At 47.2% G+C, this 27,900-nt stretch overlaps 2 protein-coding genes across 3 annotated transcripts in view; one reads left to right on the forward strand and one right to left on the reverse strand.

Moving 5' to 3' along the window:
• Positions 1–1,262, forward strand: part of DNAI1 (dynein axonemal intermediate chain 1) — a 204,656-nt gene extending 203,394 nt beyond the window's left edge. The window contains exon 20 of the mRNA XM_089498025.1: positions 978–1,262. Within this exon, the coding sequence (XP_089354151.1) occupies positions 978–1,082 (105 nt within the window). The 3' untranslated portion in view covers positions 1,083–1,262. The remainder of the gene's footprint in view (positions 1–977) is intronic.
• A 2,362-nt stretch (positions 1,263–3,624) lies between these two features.
• Positions 3,625–27,900, reverse strand: part of ENHO (energy homeostasis associated) — a 44,395-nt gene continuing 20,119 nt past the window's right edge. Inside the window, exons 1-2 of one of the 2 annotated variants that reach the window (XM_089498027.1) lie at positions 24,308–24,353; positions 3,625–6,766 (exon numbers count right to left, since the gene is read on the reverse strand). In XM_089498027.1, the coding sequence (XP_089354153.1) occupies positions 5,987–6,175 (189 nt within the window). In that variant the 5' untranslated portion in view covers positions 6,176–6,766; positions 24,308–24,353 and the 3' untranslated portion in view covers positions 3,625–5,986. Of the gene's footprint in view, positions 6,767–24,307; positions 24,354–27,900 lie in introns of those variants that run through there. The other variant, XM_089498028.1, reaches the window with a different exon arrangement.

Consider the following 27,900-nt stretch of genomic DNA (forward strand, 5'->3'; position numbering starts at 1 on the left):
TTTGAAATGTAAAATTTATTTATATTTGATACCTTATACACATAGCATGGAGGTAATTTTACACCATATTTTTAATAATTTTGTGCTTACACTGAACCATCAGAAAGCAAAGGTGTCACTGTCTCCACTACCCATGAAAAATGTGTTGGGTTTTGGAATATTTTGGATTGCAGAATTCCAAATAAGGGATACTCAGCCTGTAACAATGATTTGGGTCAGTCTTGGGGAGCCTGAAATTGCAGTCAGGTCCAGCTTAGAATATTCTCCAGTTGTGAATATTAGCTCAAAATATTCTCCAGTGGTGATGGCAGGGGCAAGAAGGAAAAGGTATTGACAGCAAGGAAAGAAACAAAAAAAAAAGAAAAAAGAAAAAAAGAGGAGTAATAGTAACAAGAAGATGGCTGGCTCTAAGCCATCTATATCTTGCATGGTGGTGGTGGTGGTGGTGGTGTCCATAGACCCACAGCCCTACAGAAGCAGTGGCTTGGCACAATTGCTTGTCCCCTGGCACAGGTGATTGCCCAAGCCACTCCTCTTGTAGTGCTTGGCATCCTGGTACCTCTCCACCAACACCTGGGAAGCCAGAGATTTAAAAAGTAGAAGCGTTCATAGCAATCAACCTTCTCTTTCCATTGCTGTCTCCCTGCACAACTGGTGAGAGAGTAACACTGGGCATGTACCAAATGTTCCAAGAACATCTGGTACCACTGTATGATCCCAACCAATGTCATCTGTTTCCAGTAAGGCTGGCACAGGGAACGGGTACTGCAGTGGTTTTCAAACTTTGGTTCTCTGGATGTTTTGACTTTCAGCTCCCAGAAGCCCAAACCAGGAATATTGGGAACTGAAGTAGAACACATCTGAGTGATCTAAATCTGGGAATCGCTGAGGTAGTGTGACTCTAGCCTTTGAAACAGGCCCCAAAGGCACATATAGCCAGGGAGTGGCTCTAACCACTGTGTTTCCTGCCTGCATAGGAGAAGAAAGGCCAAGAGGTCCAGAAAGGCCCAGAAGTGGAGATTGCAAAGCTGGACAAACTATTGAACCTGGTGAGGGAGCCAGCAGCCAAAAGCAGCAAATGAGGCCTGAAGCTCTTCATTCATCCCAATCCTCTTCTTCAACCCATGATTGGAAGCACCAGGCTCTGGGAACAAGCAGCCCTTTGTGGGGAGCAGAGCTCTGAGTGGACAGCTGCAGCGAAGCCTTGGGAGTCTTACACAAAGAGGGTTTGTACTTTTGCATCTAGAAAATAAAAGCTGAGTATTGACATCAGTGCTGAGCGAATGTCCAGAACACACAGGCCGGCTCTCACCCAGCCACTCATTAAGATAACATTTGGGGGGACACATGTGGGGTGAGTGGGAGGGTGTGCACACATGTGCAGGCAGGACTCTCCAGCTGATCACAAGCAAAGGGCCTGACCCAGTCACAAAGCCTGAACCGTTAGCAGAAGCCTCTATTTTCAAACTTTGACTGAGAGCATCGACATGGGGAAGTGAAAAGGTTGGGTGCGTCTATGCTGTAGAAGTAATGCAGTTTGACACTGCTTGAAGTGCCATAGCTCTATCCTACAGAATCCTAGGATTTGTAGTTTTATGAGGCACCAGCACTTGTTGGCAGCGAAGGCTGAAGACCTTGCAAAACTACAAATCCCAGGATTCCACAGGATGGAGCTACAGCACTTAAAGTGCCAAACTACATTATTTATATAGTGCAGATGCACCTCTTGTCATGCTCCAGATGTTGTTCAGTGGCAATTACTCCATCACTCTGAGGGATGCTGACTGCAGCTGATGGGAGTTGCAGCTCAACAACACCTACGCGGGAATCGGGCTAGATATTCTCAGAGTGCATCTCAGTAGCCCTAACTAGCATGTGGGGAAGAATGCTGGAAACTGTAGTCCACCATCATGTGGAGGACTGCATGAACCCCACCCCCATCTAGAGGGCTACACATGCCCTGTCCCTGCCTTACATCAGATAGGGAAACCTTGAACCCACCAGAAACTCCAGGCCTCAGCTCCCTAGAGCCCCACATCTAGAACACCTGAGAGGAAGGGATAAAGCAAGTTGTAGTACAACACACTCACGGACTCTGTCCCTGAATGATTCAGTATAACATAGTTCTCCATTTGGAACAACTTTTAGACTGAGCCATTTACCACCCCACTGGACCTAGCATAGAGCAGCCAAAGCCCACCCAATCTTCAGACATTCCAGGCCTGTAGGAGCTCACAGGGCATTAAAGAGTATGTTCTTGCAGCCAGATGCAAAGCAAGTTAATCACCTACAAGTTCATCCACCAGGGTCCTCCAGAGGCTGAAGCTATCATTTTATGTCTGACTAGGGGGACGTGGCCATACGCTTCTGAGAAACCCCCCCCCCCCCACAATACAGAAAGGAGGCTTGGCAGATTTACAGGAGGTCCAGGGGAGTGCGTCCACCACAACAGAGGAAGAATACCAACCTGTGTAGCAAACAAAAATAGACATCCACAGGTATACTTACTATGGGCGTATATGCCACTAACAGGATGTCAGCCACAGAGGCTCTCTATCCCAATCTGTGTAATGGTTACTGTGGGACTCTAACTGAGGGTCATCTTAGGCACACATGCACTTCTGCTGAGGTTCCAAGAAAGAAGGGGAGGCAGAGTTTGCACCAGCACCTAACGGGTCATTCTGACGTTGTTTTTAGCACGATTATACGAATAATCTCTCAGACATTCTGGGTTTGTTGTTCACACTATGGAACCGCATCTCTGAGAGTTCTGTTGCTCACATATGCCAGCACTCAAATAAAGATGGAGTTGACGATGCAAATGTATTTAAAACACGTTCAAGGCATGCAGAGTTTTATCCCGGTTTATCCTGGATCTATTTGCATCAATTAAAAAAATGGGGGAAAAGTCCAACATTGATTATCCTAGGTTAAGTGGCTTTTTGGTACACTCCCCCTCCCCAACTTAATCGTATGCATTCGAAATGCATGTGAACAACAAAGATTCAACCCAGACTCTACCTGGATTATTTTCACCGTCTGAATAACCCCTAAGATCAGTTCTTCCAAATATTCCCCTGGGTTCCACAGTCCTGGAATGTGTCAAAAGCTGGAGCTGGATAGCCATCTGGAGAATAATGTATGAGCAAAACACCCTAAACTATGATATTGCCATGTCCTTTGGTGAGGATCAGGGTGGAATGAAACCAGGAGCTCCCATTTCCCCATCCTTCACACACACTGCAGAGCAAACTCAGCCTCCTCATTGGTTGCAGGGAAAGTCCTGCCAGCTGCTGCACTGGTACTGATATCTCTGTTAGTGCTGAGCCCCATGTGATAAAAATCATGAGAAGCACAAAGCAAAGCTGTCGTCCAAAACTACTCTGCAAAAGACAGCATAGAGCTTCCAATGCCAAGGAAGCAGGGTGTTTTTGACTTCACCGGCTGCAGCAATGCCAGCCACCCTCCCTTCTCCAGCCCTTTCTTTGGGACAGCAGAGCGGATTTTGAACAGATTTGCCTCATCCCTCCCTTATCCCCCCCCCCCCCCCAGCTGCCCTGCTTTTCAACACTTTCTCTGAGAGCAAAAAAACCCAAACTAGAGCCAGGATATGTTTTGCTACAAACTATGCACATTTTATTTAAAATAATTATTATTCCAGTAAAATCACAGTCAGGAAGGGACTTGTTCCACTCAGTGGGGAATCATTAGCATGAGAAGGGAACAAGCAGATCTGCCTCGTACCAACACAAGGAAGCCACAGAGACACCTTCCCTGGGGACACCCCCTTCCTGCCCCACACCCACATGCAGCCCTGCCAAACTGGTTATCTCACCCTCTCCTCTCCCTTCATTCTTGCCGTGGCTCTGCTTTGGGATAACAGACATTCCCCTTGGCATCCCAGACCTTGGCCTCCTACACATCTGCCTGCTTGTTCAATGGATGCTGGCTTTGAATGGCCACTGAGTAGCCCCATCCTCCTTGGGATGCTAGGACTCGGCCCACCTTTGTGCACCTCACAAAAGCAATGCTGTGGAGGAGATAGAGCCTTGGAGAAATGGAGAGGTCCAGTCTACCCTCTGTATCCCTTTGTCATGTCCCTTTGGCTGAAATCCCCACCCATAGTTGACCCAGTGACAGCATTGTGGTGGAACTACATGGCCCAGGACACCACCTTAGAGGCAAGGAAAGAAGGAAGGAAGACTGATGCAAGCTGCCTTTGAGAAACAGCACTGGTTTCTTAATGGCGTCCCTACAGTGGCACTGAACATAACTCGGGGAGGAAAAAAAAGTTGTTGCCAAAAGATAATAGGGGCTGCAAGGATTCCCTCCCTCTGTGCAAGAGAAGCAGTTCCTCACCTGACACTGTTGCTGTTGCTGCTGCTGCAAGAAGACATTGGCACACAGAGATCTACTTGTGTTGGTCTTTGCATCAGCTTCCTCTAGTGTAAGTCCCTCCCTGGGAGCAAGGCCCAAGTACAAGGGGTGGGTGGGATCAGGGCTTTCTTGCTTCTGCCCCCATAAAGGGCTCATAGTGCAGGTCTCCATGCTTACTGCCCACTTCGAGCACCTCCTTCTGCACTGCATTCAAATCCTCCCAGACCTGGTTGCCCAGGCTCCTACGACAGCAGCCTCAAAGGGACAACTGAGAAAAGGGCCTTTAAGCCTCAGCTGGGGCTAAACAGAGTTATCTGCCCCCCTGCAAGTGACTCTGAATGGTCTAAGCCTGGACTAAAGAAACAGCCTAACTTCCAGAATATGAACACTGACAAAGCCAGACTTCCAGAATCTCCTCCAATACTTGGGTTTTGTTACAGAACCTAAAGTCCCACGCTCTCGTTTCTTCCATGTTAGAGCAATGCACCTATTCATACAACCATGATTTTGGCCAGGGTGACAGAGATTGGTGAACAGCTGGAGGTGGACCACAGGATTCTTTCTTATAACCCTCCAGCCCTACCGTTCTCTTTCTGGACTCCTCCCACCACTTCCTGCCCATCTGCCATTTTGTCTTCCTCCTTGGACAGCTGTCTCCAGCTAACCCCCAGGGTTGCACTGCCGTCTTAACCTCTCCTGCACAGCTCAACCTGTCCACCTTGGGGCAGTTATCCCTTGGGACCGGGTCACCACTGAGGGGAAAGGAAGGGTCCATCCACAGAGAGATGGAGAAATAACACTACTGGACCTAGGGGCAAGCTCTGGTATACCCAAGAGGTGCCACTATTGTGCCAGCTGGCAAAAGCCATTCAGCGCCTGGGAAGGTTGTTCACCCTCAGGTTCCAGCATCACCTACTAGAAAGAGGGCACCCAACTCATCCATCTGGAGATGCGGTACGCTTCCTTCCTTGCCAGTCTGCTGTCCTGCTTAGACTATGCTCAGGGGTCTGCTGAAGATGGTCTCCAAGAAAGCACATGACCTCATCCTTGAACATGACTCTGCTCTCCTTTGGCCACTGGACAGAGTTAAGCCCCTCCAAAAAAACAGGAGCAAAAACCATCCCCCTCCAACGAGCCTGCGGTGGGGTGAGCAGGGACCTCTCAACAAAAGCCCGAATCCTTCAAGGTTTTCCTGAACCTAGATGGTAGAATAGAAAGTTCCAAGAGCCCAAGTAAAGCTGTTTAGGCATTGCCATGCTAGCCACCGTCTTGACAGGGCCAACCTCTGAGTTTGCCACAGATGAGGTGGTATAGACCACAAACAGGCAACCCTGAATGCTGGGAGATCAAACCCAGCTTGTTCCTCTGTCGGGAAAAGCTCAGCTGGCAACCGCACCCACGAGAGCCTCCTTCTTTCATGGCTCAAGGAGATCCCTGCTCGCCTCTCTTAAGACAAGATAGTGGGATGTTTCAACTCCCAATGTTGTGACTGCAATTAAGCTAACAGCAAGGCCTGCAACTGGCCAGAAGCCTCTAAGACCTGGCTATTGCCTCCACTCCACCAGAGAAGGCAGCTTTTGTCCACTTGGTCCTCTACAGATTCACAGGATCAAGACTGAAGGAGGTACTTCTCTTCATTCCCTCGCTCATCAGTCTCAGAGGAAGGGCTCTTATCCGGACATGAAGAGGGCGTCCTGCAGGCCTTGCAAAGAATCAGGAAGAGAAGAAGGAGAAGGAAGGCAATAACACAGTTAAAGACAATTGCAACGATTGCCCCTGCGGAGAGACCTGACCCCATGGTGGGTCCCCAGACAGGGGGAATGGCAGCCAGGACCCAGTTGAGAGAAGCAAACAGGGGCTATGTTTTGGTTCAGACTGGCAAGAGGTCTCTCGCTCAAAAAAGGCTTCCAGAATCTGCTCAGCCTCACAAGCTACGAAGCTTCGCCTGTCAAGCTACTAAGCTTTGGCTGTCAAGCTGTCTCTTTCTCTTGCAAGGCCTTAAGTCCTTCCACAGGTTCCAGAGAAGGCAGCCAGATTTTTTTCACCTTGTCCTGGAAAACTGATGCCAACGTTGTCCCCTTGTGCCGTTCAAATGCCATGAGGATGCTGCTTTGCCTCTTACAGCAAGGGCGGCTTTCAATCTGTTGAAGTCACTATTAAAAATGATGGCACATCGAACTTTCTTATTTATTATCCCTTCCCCAACTGAGAAAGGCTACAGCAGAGCAAGAGAAGAGTCCCTGTAGATTTCTCCCTGCAGAAATGCTGAGACTGGGTACCAAAGTATCTGAAGGCACATTGGCACTGATGGCTTGAGCAGTGGGGCACAAACAGAAGAAATCACGGCAGCTTCTTGACCACTTTCAGGTCTTCATCTCCTGGTTAATCCCTGTTAAAAAAAGGGGGAAGCACAGAGTTAAAAGGGATGAATGAATGTGCATCTTCCGCTGATGGTGGGAGTCACTGCTGCCAATGCAAGGTTTTTGCATCGGACCAAAGAAGATGCATTCACCAAAATTCTCACCTCCCATTTATAATGACAGAATGACACACACGTTTGTTTTATAAAACCAGTTGCCCACTGCCTCCTGTGTCCCTCCCCATCTCAAGATCCCCTTTCAGTAGTCTTTCTCCTTCTGCACAACTCCTCCCTTCTATTATTGATTAATTTCATAAAATTGAAAGGTACCCTAAATCCAACTCCCTCTCATGCAGAACTATTCAACTAAGGTACCCCCAAGGGTTGCCCATCCAACGTCTGTTTAAACACTTCCACAGATGGAGAGTCCACCACCCTCCAAGACAGTCTATAGCACTGTGGAACAGCTCTTACAGTCAAGAGGTTCTTCCTAATGTTCAGGTAAAATCTCTTTTCTTGTACAGTACTTTGAATCCATTAGTTTGTGTTCTAGTTTCTGAAATAGCAGAAAACAAACTTGCTCCAGCTTCTCCATGACATCCCTTCAGATATTTAAGATGGCTACATCATGTCATCTTCTCCAGGGTAATCACACCCAGCTCCCTCAGCTGTTCATAGTGGGGTCTGGCTTCCAGACCAATAATTAAAAATGATGGGACACTGAGGGTTATTATCCCTTCCCTTGCTGAGAAAGGCACAAATGGTATGGCCACATCTGAACTAGAGGAGAGCCCGCTGTAGAGTTTGCACTGCAGAAATGGCTTTAACCAAAAAGGTACAGATCGAAACAAAAAGACTGAGCCCCTACACTGGTTATGTAACGTAAATCTCTTCTCGCAGAGTTGCACATTAATTGTGCTACACAATCTCTGTGTTGGATGGCAATAACATTGCAGAAATGAGTCAACACATGAAATGTGCAGCAAAATGCACCACCAAATGTGCTTCCGTGCACAGACATCTCCAGGCAGTGTACACCAGTACATAGCGTGCATCCCATTTTGGGAGGAAAGCAAAAGCGGTGTTTTTGTCTGGCACTTGGGACTTTTGTCTGCCTGCCTGCTTTAATGGTGGAAAGAAAGCCCACTCGGTGGCCTCAGTTGGCATCCCGGGTAGGACCAGAATAGCAAAGAGCACCCAGCTATCTCCTGGGAAACTTCACTTCAGCTACTCCATTTCTGAGAGACACTACTCCACAATGTGGTCTTTGTTCTCCTTCCGTCAGCAGGAATCCAATTCTGAAAGAGACAAAGCCTCCATCTCCATCCCCTTTTCCCACCAGACGGACAACTCACGCCTTTGTAAAAACTTGGCCAAGGAAATGCTGAAACTCTTGAGAGTTTCACAGAAGCGTCAAGTCTGAAAAGACACATCCAGACCAGCCAAGAGAGCTAGAAATCTCAACTTTAAAAAGCTCCAGGCCATCAAAGAAACACTTTTTGGAAAGAGATCTTGCAGCACCTTTCAGAGTAAACTGAGAAAAAAACATTTGTAGCATAAGCTTCCATAGATGAGTATAACCTTTTTAAGAGAGACAGTCCAAAGAAAAAAAGGAGGAGCAGCACTATATGTCAGGGATGTCTATACCTGTGAAGAGATCCAGGACTTGTATTCTGGAAGCCAAGTGGAGAGCATCTGCATAAAAATGAAAGGGGAGGGAAACAAGGGGGGGGGGTGTTGTGGGAGTCTACTACAGACCTACAAGTCAGAGGGAGGAACTGGATGAGGCCTTTCTAGAACAGATGACCACACAACTCAGAAAGGAGAGATGTAGCAGTGATGACTTCAACTATCCAGATATTTGCTGGAAGTCAAACTCAGCCAAAACTTCAAGGCCTAGCAAATACCTCACTTCATCCTGGAGAGAAGTGACCAGTGGTGTGCCACAGGGTTTGTACAATTTCATTGTCCAAAAGGTGGAAGAGGCAACAAGGGGATCAGCTGTTTTAGATCTGATCCTAACCAACAGGGATGACTTGGTTAATGGGGTGCAAATGGTGGGATCTTTAGGTGGGAGTGTTCATGTTCTCCTGGAGTTTGTTATACAGTGGAAAGGAGAAGTCAGGCATAGTCAGACATGCATTCTAGACCCTGCGCAAGGGTCAGGATTTACATGGCCCCAAAGGAGACAGTGTGGTGTACTGGTTTGGGAGACTAGGATTTGAATCCCGGCTCCGCCATGTAAACCCACTGGATGACCTTGGGCAACACTCTCTCAGCCTCAGAAGATGGCAATGACAACCCCCCCTGAAGAAATTTGCCAAGAAAAACCCAAGAAAAGCCTTAGGGTTGCCGTAAGTTAAAAATGGCTTGGCACACAACAACAACATCAACCCACCACCCTCAGGTAGCACTTATGAATTTCCTGCCTAGCACCTCCTTGATCTTGACTGTCTGGGTTTGCTATTTTCTGTCTTGCTTGGCATCTTCAGGGCCCAGGCAGGCAGCAACCTCAGAAGAACCCCAGACTAAAAGGAAAAGCCGCTGCGCCTGCTGGATCTCCTTTTCTCGCCCTCTTGTAGGAAACGGCCGGTTTCCTTCTCACATGAGACAGTGAAAAGTGAGAGAGGCTTTCTCCTGCATTCCCTTAAAAAGCTCCTATTTCTAAAAGCTCCTTTTAAGGTTAGCTGCTCCTCTGGAGACCTTCAGGGAACATAAAATAAACATGGTTTCAGGGTGTGCATTTCCATATCTCTCTCCTCAAAAAGAGCATAGCAGATCCAAGTAAAAAAAAAAAGCCACATTAACTTTGGATTTAACACATTTCTGCTGCTACAGTTACAAATAACAAGTTATCTTCTTTGGTAACTAGGACATAACAAAATTACTGTATATACTCATATATAAGTCTAGAAATTTTGGTCTAGAAATTGTCTAGAAAAAGTCCAGAAACTGAGTCGCCTTATCCAGTGGTCAATGTAAGTATTGTACTTTTAACTCTAATTTTAAAACAGGAATTATCACCCGGCAAAAGGCAAGAGCATATTCTCACCTGCAATCACTGGCCTCCTTCTATTCTCTCATCCATCCAGCCTTAAGCATGAGCACAAACATGCCTGCTGGGATATTGTAAGGTTTTTGCATTGTTTTCCATTGCTTCATCCTTTATATCCTTTGTTCACACCTCTAAATTTTACCCTCAACTTATCCACAGGTCATGTCAAAGTCCATAATTCTGGTCAACCTTGCCCTCGGTTTATACACAAAGTCAATTTATCGTTGAGTATATATGATATGTTTCTGAAGTAACACAGTGAGTGAGAAGGAACCAAAAAACAAAACAATACAAAGCAAAAACTAATGGGATAACTTACTTTTTTGGTCATTGCAGACAACCCAAAAACACACGAGTAATTCATTCAGGGGCATTTTAGCCAGAATTTTGTCAAAGGTTTGATCTGGCTCGCTCATCCATCAGAAGGTGTCTGTTTTTTGAAGTCGGGGGGGGGGGGGCAAGTACAGCAGGTCTGTGGGCCATTTTATCCCGAGGGAGATGTGAAAAGGATCTAGGAGTCCTAATAGATGGCAAGTTGAATATGAGTCATCAGTGTGATGTGGCAGCTAAAAAGGCCAATGTGATTCTAGGCTGCATCAATAGAATTGTATACTGCCTGGGTCAAGGGAAGTAATAGTGCCATTCTATTCTGCCTTGGTCATGTGTGTCCAGTTCTAGGTATCACAATTCAAAAAGGATGTTGTCAAGTTGGAGCATGGGCAACCAAAATGGTGAAAGGTCTGGAAACCATGCCTTAGGGAGCTGGATATGTTTAGCCTGGGGAAGATAATGTTAAGAGATGATATGATAGCCCTGTTTAAGTATCTGAATGGGTGTCATACTGAAGATGGAGCAAGCTTGTTTTCTGCTGCTCCAGAAACTAGGAGATGGAGCAAATGATGCAAACTACAGGAAAAGAGATTCCGCCTAAACATTCTGCAAATTTGATAAGCATGCCCTCTATTCCTTCAGCCAAGTCATTGATAAAGATGTTGAATAGCAAACTGGGCCCAGGACAGAACCCTGTGGAACCCCATTGGTCACTTCTCTCCAGGGTGAAGAGGAGCCATTGTTCAGCACCCTTTGGGACCAGTTGGTCAACCAGTTCCAAATCCATTTGCCTTGTCTAACCCACATTTTACTAGCTTGTTTGCCAGAATATCCCCAGTCAGCGTGGGCAGGGGATTCTGGGAGCTGGAGTCTGAAATAACTCTCCACAGCTCTGCCACCAGCCACACGAAGTGGAGAGTCTTGCATCTGGTAGTCACTCTTCTAGGCTTTGCTTCCAAGCTCTGCCAGTAGCACAGACTAGCTGGAGTTTCTGGGAATGGGCTACAAAGGCCCCATTCCCACTATAAAAAGAATCGGATTGCTGAGCAAATTGAATGACCCCAGTTCCTATTTGAAACCAGTTCCTGTCTCGATGTGATCGTGATGAAATGAGGCAAAAGCAAAAATACCAGTTTTTCCAGACACCAGCTAAAAAGAGGTTCTTTTGAAAAAATGCGATTCCAAAGATTGTGGAGCAAGTGGGAATGAAAGATTGGAATCGCAGCATTCTGGAGGGGAGGGACTGATGGCAGAGGGGTCAATTTTTGGGGAGATTTCATCCCCCCCAACTGCTGTCTTGTCATTATTGGTGTGATGTTTGGTTCCTTTCTAAAAAAATTACAATAAAACTAAGCGCTTAAGTGACAGAATGGTTTAGCAACTACTTGCAAAGGTGCTAAACTACTCTGTCGCTTAAGTGCTTAATTGTATTTACAAAAAAAGAAGAAGAAAAGATGCCCTGTCCTCCTTCTGACCAGCCTCCTTGGGTCCTGGTTCCCTCCATTGCCATCCTCCTCCTCCTCGTCTCCCTTCCCGGCCTTTTGATGTCCCTTCCCAGCCTTGCCTCCCTCTCCTCTTCCTCCTCCTTTCCACTCTCCTCCACCTTGCCTTGCTCCATTACCATCCTCCTTGTCACACTCTCTCAGCCTCAGAACACACTCTCTCAGCCTCCACCCCCACCCCCAATTTCCAACCCGGGCTTACGTCGAATGATTGACAGGGGAGTTTAAAGCAGTGCTGCCAGTGGGAACCACAATTGCCTAAAAAAAGCCCCGATCACACAGGGTAAGGAAAAAACCCTTTCATAAGGAGAACTAGGGGTCTTTTGAAATCACTTTCCAAACCGGGGCAGGAGTGAAACACAAAGCGATTCATCCTGCCAGTGAGAATGACCCCAAAGTTTACTAACTGGGGATTCTGGGAATGGGCTACAAAGTCTAACTGGGGACTCTAGGAATAAGCTACAAAGTCTACTATCTGGAGTTTCTGGGAATGGGCTTCAAAATCTACTAATTGGGGATTCTGGGAATGAACTACAAGCTGGGGATTCTGGGAGTAGACTACAAAGTCTATAAAACGACTTTTCCCAAGCTCTGATTAGAGACAATGCAAAGGGCCTTTATTCCTTATCCTCTTGCATGAAGAAGAGGCAAATAAGCCAGCCCTTTTCGCTGGGTTCTCCCGGCAGTTTTTGTTTTCTGTCTGCTTTTGCAAAAGAGAAGATGGAAAATGTTGAAAGCGTTCGGTTCAGGTTGCAAAACAGCATGAAGGAATCTGGGCCAGGAGCAATTTTTCCATCAGTCTGGAAAACATTCCCCTCTATTAAATCACAAGCTTCCCTTCCAGAACCAAACTTTGGTGACAAACACACCCTTCGCTGGCTCACTGGACCCTGTTGGGTCTGGATTTCATTATCTGAGCCCAGCATGGTGTCTGTGACAAAGCAGATGCAGTCAGTGGTATTAGGACTCCAAAGGCCTTCAATCCTTCCAACCTCCATCCCCAAATAATCCTGGAATTTAGGAAAGCCTGCTTCTGCTCTGTGCTTTATTGCAAGAAAGAATTTCTCTCACCATGAGCTTATGAAGTGCAGGATCCAAGGGAGGAGACCACTAGACATGGGGAATCTATTTTTTAAATTGCATCTCCAAAAAGAAAATCGGTGTGCCGTCTCTTGGACATTTGCACGTCTCTGTCTCACTCTCCAAAATAAAAATGAACTGCTGCAACCTCCTTGCCTTGAACGCTCAAGCACAGCAAAAGTAATCTTAGCAAAGCCGCAATTTGTGTTCTGAAACTACTAATTGTTTGTGCTTAAAGTTATTTTTAAAAATCTACGTCTGTGGAAGGCAAGCGTAAAAGTGCCTGTGGACTAGTATCTTTATCATCATCATCATCATCATCATCATCATCATCATCATCATCATCATCATCACCATCGTCAGACCAGCAATGATTCAGATTGTATCCAAAAATCTAAGGATGCATCTGCACTGCAAAAATAATCCAGTTTAGTGGAGCTCTGACTACACTTCCCAGATTTCCATAGCATGGACCCATGGCAGGTAAAGTGGCATCAAATTGGATTATTTTTGCAGTGTGGATGCAGCCTAGGAATCAGGGACGTACTGCCAGATAATGTGGCAGGTATTCTTATAGGTTGTTCTTACTGTGGTTGTATACACCTTCAAATCATTTCCAACTTGTGGCAATCCTGGGGTGGTTTTGGCAAGCTTTCTTCAGATGCTTGCTACCACTGCCTTCTTCTGAGGCTGAGAGAGTGTCACCTGCCCAAGGTCATCTAGTGCGTTTCCATGGCTGAGCAAGGATTTGAACCCTGGTCTCCCAGTCAAAAACTCAAACCACTACATCATTCTGGTTCTGCTGTTGTTGTTGCTGCTGCTGCTGCTGCTAATGCTGTTGTTGTTTGTATCACATCAGGGAGACAAGAGAATCAAGGACAAAAGGAGGGGAATGTTTATGAAATATCAAAATCTACAAATTGAGATTGTTGTCTCTGAGAACACAACTGTGGTTTCAATAATGCGAGACAGGTGCTCTGGGAGCAATTCCAAACAGATTGGCAAAGCATCTTAATGAAATCATCCTAGAATCACAGAGTTGGAAGAGACCTCAAATGCTATGCAGTCCAACCTCCTGCCATGCAGGAAGACACAATCCAAACACTCAGTTTGAAACAACCATCCAACCTCTGAAAACCTCCAAAGGAGACTCCACCACCCTTCAAGGGAGCATCTTCCCCTGTCAAACCGCTCTTAACCATCTTACATTAACCTTCTCTTTTCCAGGCTGAACATATGCAGCCTAAAATCGCATTGGCCTTTTTAGCTGCTGCACTGCACTGTTGACTCATGTTCAACTTGTGATCTACAAGGAGTCCTAGAACCCTTTCACACATAGTCTTCTTAAGCTGGGTGTCCCCAATCCTATATCTATTCATTTCATTTTTTTTTCTACCTAAGTGCAGTACCTTACATTTCTCCCTGCTGACATTCATTTTGTTAGCTTTGGCCCAACTTTCTAATCTGTTAAGGTCATTTTGAATTTTGATCTTCTCCTCTGGGGTATTAGCTATTCCTCCTCATTTGGTGTCATCTGCAAATTTGAGAAGCAGGCCTGCTACAGGGCATAGATAGGATCATAATACATCATAAAAAACAACACTACTTGAAACAGGCCACACTATCTGATGGCGCATCACTGATTCCTAGATTCAAGACAAAATCTGAGTTACAGATGGCCCAAAATGCCAGCACTAATGCCTGTTAGACTGTGAAACTGAGAATAATGATGATCATGATGAAGATGATGATGTTTATTTTTATCCCACCTTTTCGCCATCCCCAGGACTCAAGGTGGCTTTCCAAAGCCCAAACACATAAAGTAAAAGGTCACATTGTTCTTTTTTAAAGTTCCATTACTAAAAACATTAACAAGCTAAAATATAATTAAAATATAATTGTTGGTATGTGTGTTCCAGTCATTCTCAAACTATGACAACCCTAAGGCCAAGCTATCATGGAGTTTTCTTGGCAAGATTTGTTCAGAGCAAGTTTGCTTTTGCCTTCCTCTGAAGCTGAGAGAGTATGACTTGCCCAAGGTCACCCAGTGTGTTTCCATGAACGTGTAGAAATTTGAACCCTGATCTCCTGAGTCATGATCCCCACCAGTGCTGAGCATGGAATGTGAGAGACTTTCCTTGCTTGGTCTAGCAGCTTTGTGGTTGATTTCCCACAACTGAGGAATACAGGATGAGGAAATAATGCAAAGCAGGCCCAGCACAGAAACCAGCATTTGCATTAGCCAGGCAAACCACTCCCAAGACACATCCACACCTACTGTTTACAATTCCTGCCCTCAAACTTGCAATGTGGCAAAGAAATGCATTTACCATGTTCTGCCTGCACAACATACCTATGAGGTAGATCTGTTCCAGTGCTGCCTTCTATTAAGTTAGCCTATTCATCCACCTTGCCTACATGAGTGATTTAACACCTTGACTGATAGTACTGTTCAATGATCTCTGGTGGCACAATAAACTTGGCACCCTAGATGCAATAGTGATAGCTATACCACTTGATGGTGAACACTCTCTAAGCAGTTTGTAATCTGTAATGCAATTGCCCCCAACAAGCTGGGTACTCATTTTACCAACCTATGAAAAGATCAAAGACCAAGTCAACCTTGGAACCCTTCCTGGGATCAAGCTAACAATCTTGTGGTTGCAGGACCAGCATTTAACCACTGTGTCATGAGGGCCACCAGATACACCAGGGACATGACTCAAACCCAGGCCACTTAGTCACTCTACCCACTGCACCCTCCTGCCCTAGCATCAAGCCAGTCCTGGTGCCCCAAAACATCTCCATGCAAAGTGCTCTGACACAGTGAAAATGCAGCATCCTCCTGCTGAGTAGTCACGGTAGAAATGATCTCCACGTTCACCAGAAAATACACTACTGTGATGGCAGACATCATGAGCCCAGGGAAAACAGTGGCTGCAAGACCTGTAGCTGCCCTGGATTATGCGCTGACATGTCCCTCCAGGACAGGAGGGCACTCCATGCACCAAATATATGCACATGATTTGGACTACTTACAATGCTCAATTGTCTCCTCGTGACAAACAGCTGCTCATGCTAGAGGTTGAGGCTACATGAATTGGAATATTACATTCAGATCCCACTCTGTTCTGCTTTGGTCAGCTCTCACCTGAAATAATCCTGTGTCCAGTTCTGGGCCCCACAATTCAAGAAGGATGTTGAGAAACTGGAGCATGTCCAGAGGAGGGCCACCAAAATGGTGAAAGGTCTAGAAACCACAAAGCCCTATGAGGAGAGACTTAAGGAGATGGGTATGTTTAGCCTGGAGAAGAGAAGGTTAAGGTATGATGGTAAGAGCTGTTTGACAGGGCAGCTACAAAGGAACTAGTCAAGATCCTGAAGTGTAAAGACATATAACTGAATGCTAAAGGCGGGGTACAGACCACCAGAAAGAGGCGGCTTTTCCGCATAACCGCACTGCAGCATCCAAATGGCGTGGCGCAGCTACGTGGAAACAAAAGAACCGCTAAAAAGCGGCTCCTTTTCGCACTGCTGCAAACTGCCTGCGGTGGCACGAGGATGTCACTGCCACACGTGCATCTGGAAGGTGCGCAGCAGTGACATCACAGCTGTGCGCACCGTGTGGCACCACACAGCTGTGACGTCCTGGTGACGTCCTGGTCTAGAAACGGCGCCCTGGGGCAACCCTAGCACGTCGCCAGGATGTGCTAAAGGTCCAGGGCCAAAGTTAGGATTGCCCATGCCATTGTCTTTCCCATTTGGATGCATGGCTGTGAAAGTTGGATAGTTCAGAAAGATGATAGGAAGAAAATCAAATCATTTGAGATGTGGTGCTGAAGGAGAGTTTTGCAGACATCATGGATGGCCAAAAAGATGAATAAATGGGTCTGAGAGCAAATCAAGCCCCATTTCTCTCAAGAAGCCAAGATGACAAAGGTGAGACTTTGGTCATCCCAAGAGAAGACAGGACTCACTAGAAAAGACAATAATACTTGGTAAGATAGAAGTCAAGAGCCAATAATACTTGGTAAGATAGAAGTCGAGGTGTAGTGGTTTCAGCACTAGACTACGACTCTGGAGAGCAGGGTTCAAATCCCGGCTTGGCCATGGGATCCCATTGGGTGACCTTGGGCAAGTTATACTCTCTCAGCCTCAGGGGAAGGCAGCGGCAACCTCCTTCTGAAGACACCTGCCAGGAAAACCTCATGATAGCTTCTTCTAGGAGACAACTTGAAGACACAGAACAACAACGAGACAGAAGTCAGCAGGAAAAGAGGAAAACTGCACTTCAGACAGACAGACTTCAAGGAAGGCACCATTGAGTTTGCAAGACCTGAGCAGGACTGTTGAATAGAGGGATGACTTGAAGGTCTCATATTCATAGGATCACCATAAATTGAAAATGAAGCCAGTTAACAACAACAACAACAACAACAACATACTGGGAGAAAGAGACTTGCAGAGACAGTTCTGGGCTAGGCAGACAGTTTGACACAGGAGAAGGCCTTTTCTACAAGGTCAGCTGTTTTGGTTTTTGCTGGAAAAAGCTATCTGGTCCAAAACACCCTGCAGACAATCCAGTTTGACACCATTTTAACTGACGTGGCTCAGTGCTAAGGAATCCTGGGAATTGCAGGTTACTGTGGCACCAGGGCTCTCTGACAGAGAAAGTTGCATGTTTCACAAAACTATAGTTCCCTAACATTGAGCCAGGACAGTTACAGCGGTCTCAAACTTTGATCCATTGGGAGAATGGGAAATAGAAATAAAATATTGTTGTTGTTGTTATTATTATTATTATTATTATTTCTGCAGGGTGTTTTGGACCTCAGTCTTCTTTTAGGATTTCTCTTCTGAACCCATTGCTTACAAGTCCTCAACCTCTCCATCCACAGATCCAGGTGTATCCTACCTGTCAATATCTGCCAGCCCAGGAAAATTAATGAAAATTAAATTAAATTAATCCTTCCGATTAAGGAGGATGCGAGGAAAGTGCTTTACAATAGTCTCTTGGTATCTGTTTGGGTTTGGGTCCAGAATCCCCATGGATACCAAAATCCATGGATGCTCAAGCCCCATTCAGTCCAATGGCATACTAAAATGGCATCCCTTATATAAAACAGCAAAATCAAGGCTTTTGGGAAAATATATATATATATATATATATATATCTCAAAATATTTTCAAATCATGAATACTTGAATCCATGGATAAAGAATCCGTGGATATGCAGAGCCGCCCATCGGCCCAACTTATCCACAGGGTTTTTTATCCACAAAGCATCCCATGGCGCAGATAGATAGATAGATAGATAGATGTGTAACAAAACAAATTTTAAAATCCACCCACGCAGTAATTGCTTTTGGATGAAAAAAGAAATCTAATTGGAACAAGTCTTGTTTGTTTTAAATATCTAAAACAATATGTATTATTTGATTTCCGTAGGGAAAGCAGACTGAAATGTATTGGAGAAAGCAATAAAGAATCATGGAGAGATAAATGGGAAATTGTGATTAAGACAGTGGAAGGTAAAATGGGGTAGGAAGAAGTAAAAAAGTATCATTCATGATGTTTCCCATATCTCTGAAAATGACTGTCAATTTAAATGAAATTTACTTCCTCTGAGTATATGTTGGGGGGGGGGGAGAAAAAGCATATTATGAATCATGTATCGTATAATTTGTGGTATGTAAATAATAAAGTTTAAAGATTTAAAAAAAGAAAATATTTTTAAGAAGTATGAATTCCAAAGAGCAAACCTTGATTTGGCCATTTTATATAAAGGATACTATTTCGCTATGCCATAATAATAATAATAATAATAATAATAATAATAATAATAATAATAATTAAAATTTTTATTTGTATACCGCCCTTCCATTAGATCAGGGCGGTTCACAACAGTTAAAATACAATAAACATACACATTAAAATCATAACAATATTACAAAAACATAAAAACAGAAGGCCCCAGGTTAGCCAACCCCGTTGTCAGTGCGGCGGGGGGAGGCCTATAGGACCTCATTTAGGGAATGCAGTCCTGAACAGGAAGGTCTTAAGATCCCGTCTGAATTGGGCCAGGGAGGTAGCTGAGTGGAGCTCTGTGGGCAGCGTGTTCCAAAGGGCCGGGGCGGCGATGGAAAAAGTCCTCCTGGTAGTAGAGACAAGCCTCGCCCCGGGAACCCTAAGTAGTTGCTGCCCAGATGTTCTGAGGGTGCGGGACGGAATATATGGGGAGAGGCAGTCCTTCAGGTATCCTGGGCCCAAGCCATTTAGGGCTTTATAGGTCAACACCAACACCTTATATTGCGCCCGGAAGCGAATGGGCAGCCAATGGAGATCTTTTAATACCGGTGTTATATGGCTGGCCCTGGACGTACCAGTGACCAGCCTGGCTGCCATGTTCTGCACCATTTGAAGCTTCCGGGTTTGGTATAAGGGTTGCCCCATGTAGAGTACATTGCAGAAATCCAGTCTCGAGGTTACCAGGGCGTGTACTACAGTTTCAAGGTCCCTCTGGGCCAGGTATGGGCGCAGCTGGCGAATAAGCCGAAGCTGATGACAGGTGCTCTTGACCGTCGCATTCACCTGAGCAGTCAGGCGAAGGGACGAGTCAAGGAGCACCCCCAGACTGCGCACGGAGTCCTTCACAGGGAGCGTGACCCCGTTCAGGACAGGTGGAACCACCGCCATTCCTGGACCAGGGGAACCTATCACAAGTACCTCCGTTTTCTCTGGATTCAGCTTGAGCCGGTTTTCCCTCATCCAGCCCATTACTGACTCCAGACAGGCCACGAGAGGAGAGACGCCATCCTCAGTCACTGCATCAGTCGGAGACATAGAGAAGATTAATTGGGTGTCATCAGCGTACTGATAACCCCGCGCCCCATGTCTCCGGATGATCTCTCCCAGCGGTTTCATGTAAATGTTAAATAGCATGGGAGACAGAATGGCTCCTTGAGGGACCCCAGTTTTAAGGGCCCTCTCATCGGAGCACACGTCTCCCAGCTGCACCATCTGGGACCTCCCGGAGAGGTAGGACCGGAACCACTGGAGCACAGTGCCCCCGATTCCCACCTCTGCCAGGCGCCCCAGAAGGATACCATGGTCTATGGTATCGAAAGCCGCTGAGATGTCCAAGAGCACCAACAGGGACACGCTTCCCCTGTCGATGCCCAGACGGAGATCATCGACCAAGGCGACCATGGCCGTCTCAACCCCATAACCGGGCGTTTGAAATGGGTCCAGATAATCCATTTCATCCAAGACCCTCTGAAGCTGGATTGCAACCGCCCTCTCGATCACCTTCCCTAGAAATGGCAGCAGTGAAACAGGCCGATAATTATTATACTTCAGGGGGTCGAGGGAGGGCTTTTTTAATAAAGGTTTTACCATGGCCAATTTGAGAGCAGATGGAAATTGCCCATCCCTCAGAGATGTATTAATAATCCGGTGCAACAATAAAGTTACAACCGGTCCCCCCTGGGCTGCTAGCCACGAGGGACAGGGATCGAGAGAGCAGGTCGTCTTCCGAACCCTTCCGAGGATCTTGTCCACATCATCGGTACTTACCAACTCAAACTGATCCAGTTTAATAAAGTCCACGGAGGCCCTGGATGCCTCTACTCTAGGTTCTGCCTGAATGTCGGCGTTAAGACCTTCACTTATCCGAGAAGTTTTATCCACGAAGAAGTTGTTAAATTGGTCGCAGCAGGCCTTAGAAGGTTCAAGGATCTGGTTCAGGGCAGGAGGGAGCTGAGTTAGCTCCCTGACCACCCTGAACAACTCTGCTGGACGCGACTCCGCGGACGCGATACGAGCACCATAGAACGAATTCTTTGCTGCTCGTATCGCCTCTCCGTAGTCCTCTAACCGTTGGGCTAGGAGAGTCTTGTCGTCTAAGCGAAGGTGTTTCCGCCAACGGTACTCTAGCTGTCGCAGCTCCCGCTTCCTTGCCCGGAGATCTTCCGTATACCAGGGCTTGCGTTTGGAAGCAGGTCTGACAGGGCGCTTGGGAGCGATACTGTGTATAGCCCTCGAAAGACCGGTATTCCAGATACCAGTCAGGGCATCAACAGAATCGCCGTCACTTCCAACCATGTGTCCCTCTAGGGCTTCCTGGAACCTCTTGGGTTCCATTAGCCTTCGAGGGTGGACCATCCTAATAGGTCCGCCACCCCCGGGGGGGATCTGGGTAGAGACCTTGATTTTTGCCTCAACCAGGAAATGATCCATCCATGGCAGGGGGGAAATATTGGATATTTCCACCCACGGATTTTCCACATCAGAACAGAAGACCAAATCGAGCGTATTACCTGCGCAATGCGTGGGACCCAGAATCAGCTGGGACAGGCCCATGGCCACCATGGTATCCATGAATTCGCGAGCCGCACCAGGTGGAACATAGCTGGCCGTGAGGGAGATGTTGAAGTCGCCCAGGCAAGTAGCCTGGGCGTCTCCAGCATCAGTTCAGCGACCAGCTGTGTCAGCTCGTTAAGGGAGTCCGTTAGCGCATGGGGTGGCCGATACACCAACAGAATCCCTAGACTGTCCCTAGCTTTTAGGGTCAGGTATATGCACTCGATATAGGACGTCTGTCGGATGTGGTTCCTGGTGAGGGACACGGTGTTCCTATGTATCAAGGCCACACACACCCCCGCCCACCTAACCTGGGCTGGTCCTTCACCGAGAACCCGGCAGGCAGGGCCTGAGCCCACACAGTGTCCCCTTCAGGCCCAATGTTTAATGGGACTTGAGCATCCACGGATTTTGGTATCCACAGGGGTCCTGGAACCAAAACTCAGTGGATACCAAGGACTGGCTGTGTTTTTCAGGGTTTGCACAAGGATAATTGCTGGCTCCTTCGAAGAAGTTTATCACATGGGAGACAACTGGAAGTAAAAACGGTGATCAACCCGTGATAATCCCGCAGTTGCGCTAATGGTTTTCACACAACGTCGAGATGAAAAGTGATTAAAGTGCCATTATCCCATGAATAACCAGGCAAGAAACAGCAGCAAATCATTCATAGGATTTTCCCGTGAATGACATTTTGCTGTTTATTGCCAGGTTATTCCCTGGTTATTCACAGGATAATGGCTCTAGTGGCAGCCTCATTTTAATTGCGTTTTAATGTCAATTGCGTGATTTTCATGGGTTAATCGCTGCTGTTGAAACTCCACATTGCCCCCTGCGTGATAAGCTCCTAAGTCCCTTCAGGCCACTTGGCAAAAGAGCAGCTGCAGAGTGCACCAAGAGAAGCATCATCCCAGGCGAACATGGCATGGGAATCCAACCCAGAAAGGTGGGCACATGGATGCGCGGAGACGGATGCAAGCAAAACCACAGTGGTTTGGATTTACAGCCACCTTATGCAAAGACAGACTTCCAAGGCACCCTGTTATTAACAGCCCTGCTCAGGTCTTGCAAAGGTAGGCCAGCCATAGCTTCCTCCATTGACCTTCCCTTTTTTTCCTCCTCCCTCCAGCTTTATCATTATTATTTAACTGATGTATTTATGTTGTTTGTTTGTTAATTGTTTTTGTTCCCTGCCTCGATTCATGGGAGACATGGGTCGGAAGACATTATTATTATTATTATTATTATTATTATTTATCCACCTCTCCCCATGGATCGAGGCAGCAGACAACAACAATTAACAAATAAAGCAAATTAAAATACATCAGTTAAATGATCATGACAAAACTGAAGGGATGATGCAAAAGGGGATTTAATTTATTATTATTATTATTATTATTATTATTCATTATCATTTTGCATATTGCATAGTGAGCCAGTGTGGTGCAGTGGTCTGAGTGTTGGGACTATGACTCTGGAGGCCAGGGTTCGAATCCCGGCTCAGCCATGCAAACCCACTGGGTGACCTTGGGCAAGTCACACTCTCTCAGCTCCAATGGAAGGCAAGGGCAAACCTCCTCTGAACAAATCATGCCCAGAAAGCCCCATGATAGGGGGTTGTCACTGAAGGCCCACAACAACCAAGTGGCTAATGGGTTATACAGTACTGCAGGGAACTGCATATTGAATTTACCTAGTCTTGAGAGTGGGAATGACTGCAAAGCCCATCTGGAGAGGCAGAAGGCTGCTAATCCTCCACACAGTCCAGTTCTTCCAATTGCCTCCAGCTCCAGGCGCAGTCTATCTCTGAAGTCCAAGGCAAAATCAGGGGAGGAGAGGACTTCTTTGCCTTGGCTTATGGGGCATGACCAGCATCACCTCAACTGACCGTTTTTGGGCAGGACTACATCTCCCCTCATCCCTGCTGGTTCCACTGATGGGAGTGGTAGTCCCATCCCACCCAGAGGTGCTCCACAGGGAGGTCAGGCCAGTGGGCCAAGCATCCTAGTTGTGTTTTGTTCCTGGCCAAGCCAACAACACCCAGAATCCCCTTGGGGGATCACAACACCCAATCCCCTGCCCCATCCAGCATGGGGATGTTCCTTCTGGGGATCACAACACCCACAAAACCCTATTCAGCAGGGAAAAGTTCTTTTTGCAGGGATCACAACACCCAGAATCCCCTAGCCAGCACAGAAAAGCTCATTTTCCGGGATCACAACACTCAGAATCCCCCCCCCCAGTCATAATGGAAAGGATCTTTTTGGAGGGATCACAACACCAAAATTCCCTTAGCCAGCATGAAAAAGTTCCTTTTGGAAGGATCAAAATACCCAGAATCCCCTCCAGCCAGGAAAGGTTGCTTTTGGAACGATCACAGGACCCAGAATCCTCTCCAGCCAGCCAAGAAAGGTTCCTTTTGGAAAAATTACAACACCCAGAATCCCCCAGCCAGCATGAAAGAGCTCGTTTCATGGGATCACAACACCCAGAGTCCCCTTAGCCAGGATGGAAAGATTCCTTCTGGAAGGATCACACCACCCAGAATCCCCCAGCCATGAAGCATGGAAAAGTCCCTTTTGGAGGTATCACAACACCCAAAATCCCCTCCAGCCATCATGCTAAAACACCTTTTGTGGGATCAAAACACCCAGAATCCCCTAGCCAGCATGGAAAAGTTCCTTTCGGAGGCATCACAAAACCCACAATCCCCTCCAGCCAGCATGGAAAAACTCATTTTGTGGGATGACAACACTAGAATACCCCTAGCCAGGATGGAGTAGTCCCTTTTGGAGGGATCACAACACCCAGAATCCCCTCAGCCATCATGCAAAAGCTCGTTTCGTTGGGATCACAGCATCCAGAATCCCCCTATCCAGAATGGAGCAGCTCCTTTTGGAGGGATCACAACACCCAGAATCCCCAAGCCAGCCAGCATGGGAAAGGTTCCTTGTGGAGGCATCACAGGACCCACAATACCCCAAGCAGCATGGAATAGTTCCTTCTGTGGGATCACAACACCCAGCATCCCCCCAGGCATGGAAATGTTCTCCTTTGGGGAAGGAGCAGAGCACCCAGAATCCTCCCATTCCCCCCAGAAGCCAGCAAAAGGAGCCTTTCCCTGCTGCCTGGGGATGCTGGGTGCTGTGATCCCACCCAATGGGGAGGGTGTCCGGCTCTGGGGCCTCCCTGGGCGGGCCTTGCCAGCTCTCTGCACGCGCCCAGAGGCGCCCTGGCCCTTACCGCAGCAGCCGCCAAGGCAGCTCCGCCTGCTTCCCTCCGCGGCGCCTGGAAGCCTCTGACTTCGCTGCAGCCGATGCCTCCGGCAAGGGTCTCATTCCGCCACGCCCCCTCCACGCCATTGGCCCAGAAGGCTCCGCGGGGGCCGTTCATTGGATAAGACGCGCGTCCCATAGGCCACGCCCCTCCCCGACAGAGTCGCACGTGAGCCTCGGCCCGCCTTGCCGCGCAACAGCGGCGCTGCGTCTGTCTGCATCGCGACCTTAGCGCGGTTTGATACCGCGATAAAACTGCCAAGGCTCCATGCGGGCTCAGGGACTGGAAATTTTGGGAGAGAGGGGTTTAGCCTTCCTTCTCTCTGGTGCCAGGAAGGAGCTTGGCTGGGGAAAGTCCCCTTTTAGGGATCACAACACCCAGGATGGGGGGATCCTGGGTGTTGTGATCCCCCAAAGGGGACTTTTCCAAAACAGCTAGGAGGTTCTGGGTGATGGGATCCCTATAAAAGACACTTTTCCGTGCTGGATGGGGATTCTGGGTGTTGTGATCCCTCAAATGGGACTTTTCCATACCAGCTGGGAGGTTCTGGGTGATGGGATCCCTACAAAGGACACTTTTCCATGCTGAGTGGGGGATTCTGGGTATTGTCATACTCCCAAGGGACATTTTCCAGACTGGGTGGGAGATTCTGGGTGTTGTCATACCCCCAAAGGATCTTTTCCATGCTTGATGGGGGATTCTGGGTCTTGTCATACCCCCAAAGGATCTTTTCCATGCTGGATGGGGGATTCTGGGTCTTGTCATACCCCCAAAGGATTTTTTCCATGCTGGATGGGGGATTCTGGGTCTTGTCATACCGCCAAAGGATCTTTTCCATGCTGGATGGGGGATTCTGGGTATTGTCATACTCCCAAGGGACATTTTCCAGACTGGGTGGGAGATTCTGGGTGTTGTCATACCCCCAAAGGATCTTTTCCATGCTTGATGGGGGATTCTGGGTCTTGTCATACCCCCAAAGGATCTTTTCCATGCTTGATGGGGGATTCTGGGTCTTGTCATACCCCCAAAGGATCTTTTCCATGCTGGATGGGGGATTCTGGGTCTTGTCATACCCCCAAAGGATTTTTTCCATGCTGGATGGGGGATTCTGGGACTTGTCATACTGCCAAAGGATCTTTTCCATGCTGGATGGGGGATTCTGGGTCTTGTCATACCCTCAAAGGATCTTTTCCATGCTGGATGGGGGATTCTGGCTCTTGTCATACCCTCAAAGGATCTTTTCCATGCTGGATGGGGGATTCTGGGTCTTGTCATACCCTCAAAGGATCTTTTCCATGCTGGATGGGGGATTCTGGGTCTTGTCATACCCTCAAAGGATCTTTCCCATGCTGGATGGGGGATTCTGGGTCTTGTCATACCCTCAAAGGATCTTTTCCATGCTGGATGGGAGATTCTGGGTCTTGTCATACCCTCAAAGGATCTTTTCCATGCTGGATGGGGGATTCTGGGTCTTGTCATACCCTCAAAGGATCTTTTCCATGCTGGATGGGAGATTCTGGGTCTTGTCATACCCTCAAAGGATCTTTTCCATGCTGGATGGGGGATTCTGGGTCTTGTCATACCCTCAAAGGATCTTTCCCATGCTGGATGGGGGATTCTGGGTCTTGTCATACCCTCAAAGGATCTTTTCCATGCTGGATGGGGGATTCTGGCTCTTGTCATACCCTCAAAGGATCTTTTCCATGCTGGATGGGGGATTCTGGGTCTTGTCATACCCCCAAAGGATCTTTTCCATGCTGAGTTACTGAACATGCACAAGACTTACGATTTTGGAAACTAAGCAGGGTGTGGCCTAGTTAGTGCTTGGATGGGAAACATCCAGGGATTCCAAGTAGATCTAAGAGAGGAATCCTGCCTGGATCTCTGGATTGAAGAAGCCTCAGCTGCCAGTCAGAGTTGGCACTGCTGGGCTGGGTGGGCCAAGGTCCGGATTTCATATAATGCAGCTTCCTATATGGCAGGTGAGAACCAACGTGGTTTAGTCAGCGGTTTGAGCATTGGACTCTGGAGACCAGGGTTCGGTTCCTGTTTGACAATGTAAACCTAATGGGTGACCTTGGGCAAGCCACACTCTCTCAGCCTCAGAGGATGGCTATAGCAAAGCTATAGAAGAAACTGCCCAGGGAAACCCCATGATAGTTTCACCTTAGGGTCGCCATAAGTCAGAAAGGACTTGAAAGGCACGCAACGAAACCTTTTGTGTAAATTAGAAAGGAGGGGAGAAGAGAAGAGTCTGGATTTAAAGCGAATAAACCCCAGGCCCACTTACTTGCATGGAGACATCCCTTTTGGGATGGCGTTCTTTGGGTCCCCAAGTGGCTTTATTGTTGGAGCGGAGCATGTGAGATTAAGAGGGAAGAATTGCTGGAGGAAGGAGCATGGGTTATACAAGGACAGCCATGTACGTGTGCGCATGTGCGCTTGGATGCTCATCTAGTATCCAGAAGAGAGAAGTGCAGAAAGAGACACAGAAAAGGCAAATTGGCTCAGTGATGGATGGGGCCAATAAGGCTCAAACAGTTCCAGGTCTTAATACAGGACCCAGAACTGGCTGGCCTTCCCCGATTAATCATTTGTGTGTCTATGGCTGCGTCCGCACTGCAGAACTAATCCGGTTTGACACCACTTAAACTAGTACGGCCCAATGCTATAGAATTTTGGAAATGTAGTTTGATGTGGCACCAAAGCTTTGTGGTGATTCCCAAACTTTAGTCCTCCAGGTGTTTTGGATTTCAGTTCCCAGAATCCCCAGCCAAACTTGGTCAATAATCAGGAGTTCTGGGAGCTGGAGTCCAAAACGTCTGGAGGAATACAGTTTGGGAACCACTGAGTTAGAAGAATGGATGGAAGTGGGAAAAGAAGATGTTCGAAAGATTAAAAGGAAGAAAGAAACACAGTGAAAGATGAGGAAGTTGGAAAGGGAAAGAATAAAGAAGAAGGGCAAAAGGAAGGGATTTCTAAGGAGGTTAAGGACTGGATGTAAGTAAAGGAAAGATCAGTTAAGGATGGTACTGGGCAAGGCAACAAAGGGTGAATGTGAAATGATGCACTCACCTGCCATAGAGCATAGGACATGTTAAGAGCTTTGCATGTAAGAGCTGGGATGGGATCAACATAGATAGGCATGAAATGCCCGAGGAACTTAGGAGGCTGTCCAAGAGGACAGAAGACAGCAGCTGAGAACCTAGGATACCCATCCTTGGGTAAGACAAGCATGCAGCATAGTGTTGTAAAAATAAACTTTGCAAGAAACTTGCAATTGCAGCTCCCAGCTTCATCATAGAACCATAGAGTTGGAAGAGACCCAAGGGCCATCCAGTCCAACCCCATTCTGCCATGCAGGAACTCTCAATCAAAGCATCCCCAACAGATGGCCATCCAGCCTCTGTTTAAAGACTTCCAAAGGAGGAGACTCCACCACAATATCCAAGGGAGTGTGTTCCACTGTTGAACAGCCCTTACTGTCAGGAAGTTCCTCCTAATGTTGTGGTGGAATATCTTTTGTTGTAGTTTGTATCCATTACTCCATTGGGTCCTGT

The sequence above is a fragment of the Sceloporus occidentalis genome, unplaced genomic scaffold (assembly GCF_023333645.1).
Source record: "Sceloporus occidentalis isolate IW3139 unplaced genomic scaffold, rSceOcc1.0.p SCAF_1, whole genome shotgun sequence".
NCBI classification, from domain to species: Eukaryota; Metazoa; Chordata; class Lepidosauria; order Squamata; family Phrynosomatidae; genus Sceloporus; species Sceloporus occidentalis.